The sequence below is a fragment of the Benincasa hispida genome, chromosome 2 (genome assembly GCF_027475165.1).
Source record: "Benincasa hispida cultivar pf3 chromosome 2, pf3_genome.v1.1, whole genome shotgun sequence".
In the NCBI taxonomy this organism is placed as follows: domain Eukaryota; kingdom Viridiplantae; phylum Streptophyta; class Magnoliopsida; order Cucurbitales; family Cucurbitaceae; genus Benincasa; species Benincasa hispida.
This window is the reverse complement of record NC_143479.1, coordinates 1,748,096-1,750,195: the sequence shown is the minus strand read 5'-3', so window position 1 is coordinate 1,750,195 and position 2,100 is coordinate 1,748,096. Positions and strand designations below refer to the sequence as shown.

The 2,100-nt window shown below is 33.0% G+C and overlaps 1 protein-coding gene across 1 annotated transcript; it reads right to left on the bottom strand.

Annotated features, from left to right (window-relative positions):
* Positions 1-574: 574 nt before the first annotated feature.
* LOC120071845 (EF hand calcium-binding protein family) lies at positions 575-1,403 on the bottom strand. Its single transcript, XM_039024238.2, has one exon. The coding sequence runs from the start codon at positions 1,124-1,126 to the stop codon at positions 644-646; it is 483 nt and encodes a 160-aa protein (XP_038880166.1). The 5' UTR covers positions 1,127-1,403; the 3' UTR covers positions 575-643.
* Positions 1,404-2,100: the final 697 nt, after the last annotated feature.

Below are 2,100 nucleotides of genomic sequence, written 5' to 3'. Positions count from 1 at the left end.
TTTGATTTGATAGTTCATATCATAAGTTATATAAAGTTCATATCACTAAATCCATAAAAATCTACATAATCAGCAAAAGTACAAAACCAAAATCTGCATTAAAATCTCCTAAAGAAAAAACAAAAAAACAAAATATCACGATAACGTTATATTATATTTGAAAATATTTACCAATTTTCTTAAAAAAAAAACAAGATAAAAGTTAAATTATAATTCTTCTGAAAAAAGAAAAAAAGAAAAAAAGAATCAGATTTGAAATTTGACCATAGATTTATCCAATTGTATCAATTTGGATCTAAACTTTCAATTTCAAATGTTTTTATAATTTTTTTAGATTGTTTACTCTTCTTCGTAATGGATTTTTTTTTTTTCATTATGATTGATTGAGTTTACTACAGAGTAAACATGGCTTTGGAGCAATTTTTTTCCTTTTTTAATAGAAGGTAAAAATTGCAACTTATAAGTGTATGGCGAAAATTTTTTGAAATGAAAAATTTATATCTCGGTTTTTTTGAAGACGAAAAGAGATGATTAGATCATGGCGGGGCGTTGGTGTTTGTTGATTAGATCAGAGTGGGAAAAACTTTTGATAATTATATTACAGTTACAGATTAAAGAGGAGAAATGATTCTGACCTAATCACTTAAGAGATTGCAAGCCCTAGAAAATCAGCGGCAGATTTCGCCATTACAGATGCAAATTCATTGAAGCTAATAACTCCATCGCCATCCGTATCTGCTTCCTTCATCATCTCTGTTAACTCTCTGTACGTCAATGGCTGTCCCATCTTCGCCATAGATCCCGCCAGCTCCGCCGCTGTTATATATCCATTTCCATCTCGATCGAACGAACGGAAAACCTCCAGAAGCTGCGTCTGATTTACCATTACCTCCTCGTTGAAATCCGGCATAATCGCCGTCACCAATTCGTCGAACTCAACAGATCCATTACCGTTTGAATCCATATTAGCAAGAAGAACGTGGATTTGATCGCCGGAGGGCTTCAGACCGAGAGATCGAAGCAATGCCGCTAGTTCAAGAATTGTGAGACTTCCGTCGGAATCCATGTCGAATCGTGCAAAAATGTCGCGTAGTTGATTAAGCTGCTCAACTTCGAGTGCAGCCATATCGGATTTCACAAATGTCGAAACAATGCGATTGATTGATAGAGACAGAGAGGAATTGGATTTGGCGACGGTGGCGGCGACGGAGACGGCGGCGGAAGAGGGAGAAGAAAACCGAGGATACCAAAAAAGAGGTGGTTATTTGAATCTGGAGGAGGAAATTGGCGGTGGCTATGTGGGATTTGTATTGTGTTAAAATTAGAAAAAGCGTGTGGGTCGGTGGGGCCTTATTTTTGGTACACAGCAAAGCTTTATGATTGTCTCTTAGTATTTCTCTTTTCCTTTTCTAAATGTTTTTATCCATCGACTCTTTTTGGCTATAATAAACTTTTCCTTTTTATTAATTAACAAAACCTTTTTTTTTTCCCTTTTCTTGGAACCTCTCTTCCTCTTTTGTACTTTAAATACCTCTATTTTTTTATGGTGTTTATGAGTTGGATTTAGGCTAATAAAGATAATCTTGAATCTAATTCAATAGTCAAATATTTGCTGGTTATAATCTTAGTTAGGGTTTACGATTTACGATCTTGAATTAGGATTATGTTTAGTCATTGATTGATGAGATGTATATTTGACTCTGTACATTACCACCTAATTGGATTATCGATTTTGTTAATTCATTCATTTACTAAACTTGATGAACGATAGATAATAATTACTATTTCTAGACATGTTTTTTTGTAAAAAAAAAAAAAAGTTCAGATGATATATCTAGCCGTTTGTTCACTCTATAATATGTTTAGGTCAAATATGTATGGTCATGAAATTCAACTTGCCATGTAGATATTACTATCAATCCTTTTAAATTTTTCATTACTATATATTTTCCTACTAGCATAATTGGTTTATGATATACCAATTTTAGTACGAGGTTAATTAATTATTTATATATGTAGCATGACTCAATAACATAATACTTGTATTATTGACATTGAAATTGGATGTTTGATTCTTTCACTTCACGTTTTAGCTTCCTA

Excerpts from the sequence above, each read along its gene's own strand:
- LOC120071845 (XM_039024238.2), bottom strand. The coding sequence starts at position 1,126 with ATGGCTGCACTCGAAGTTGAGCAGCTTAATCAACTACGCGACATTTTT.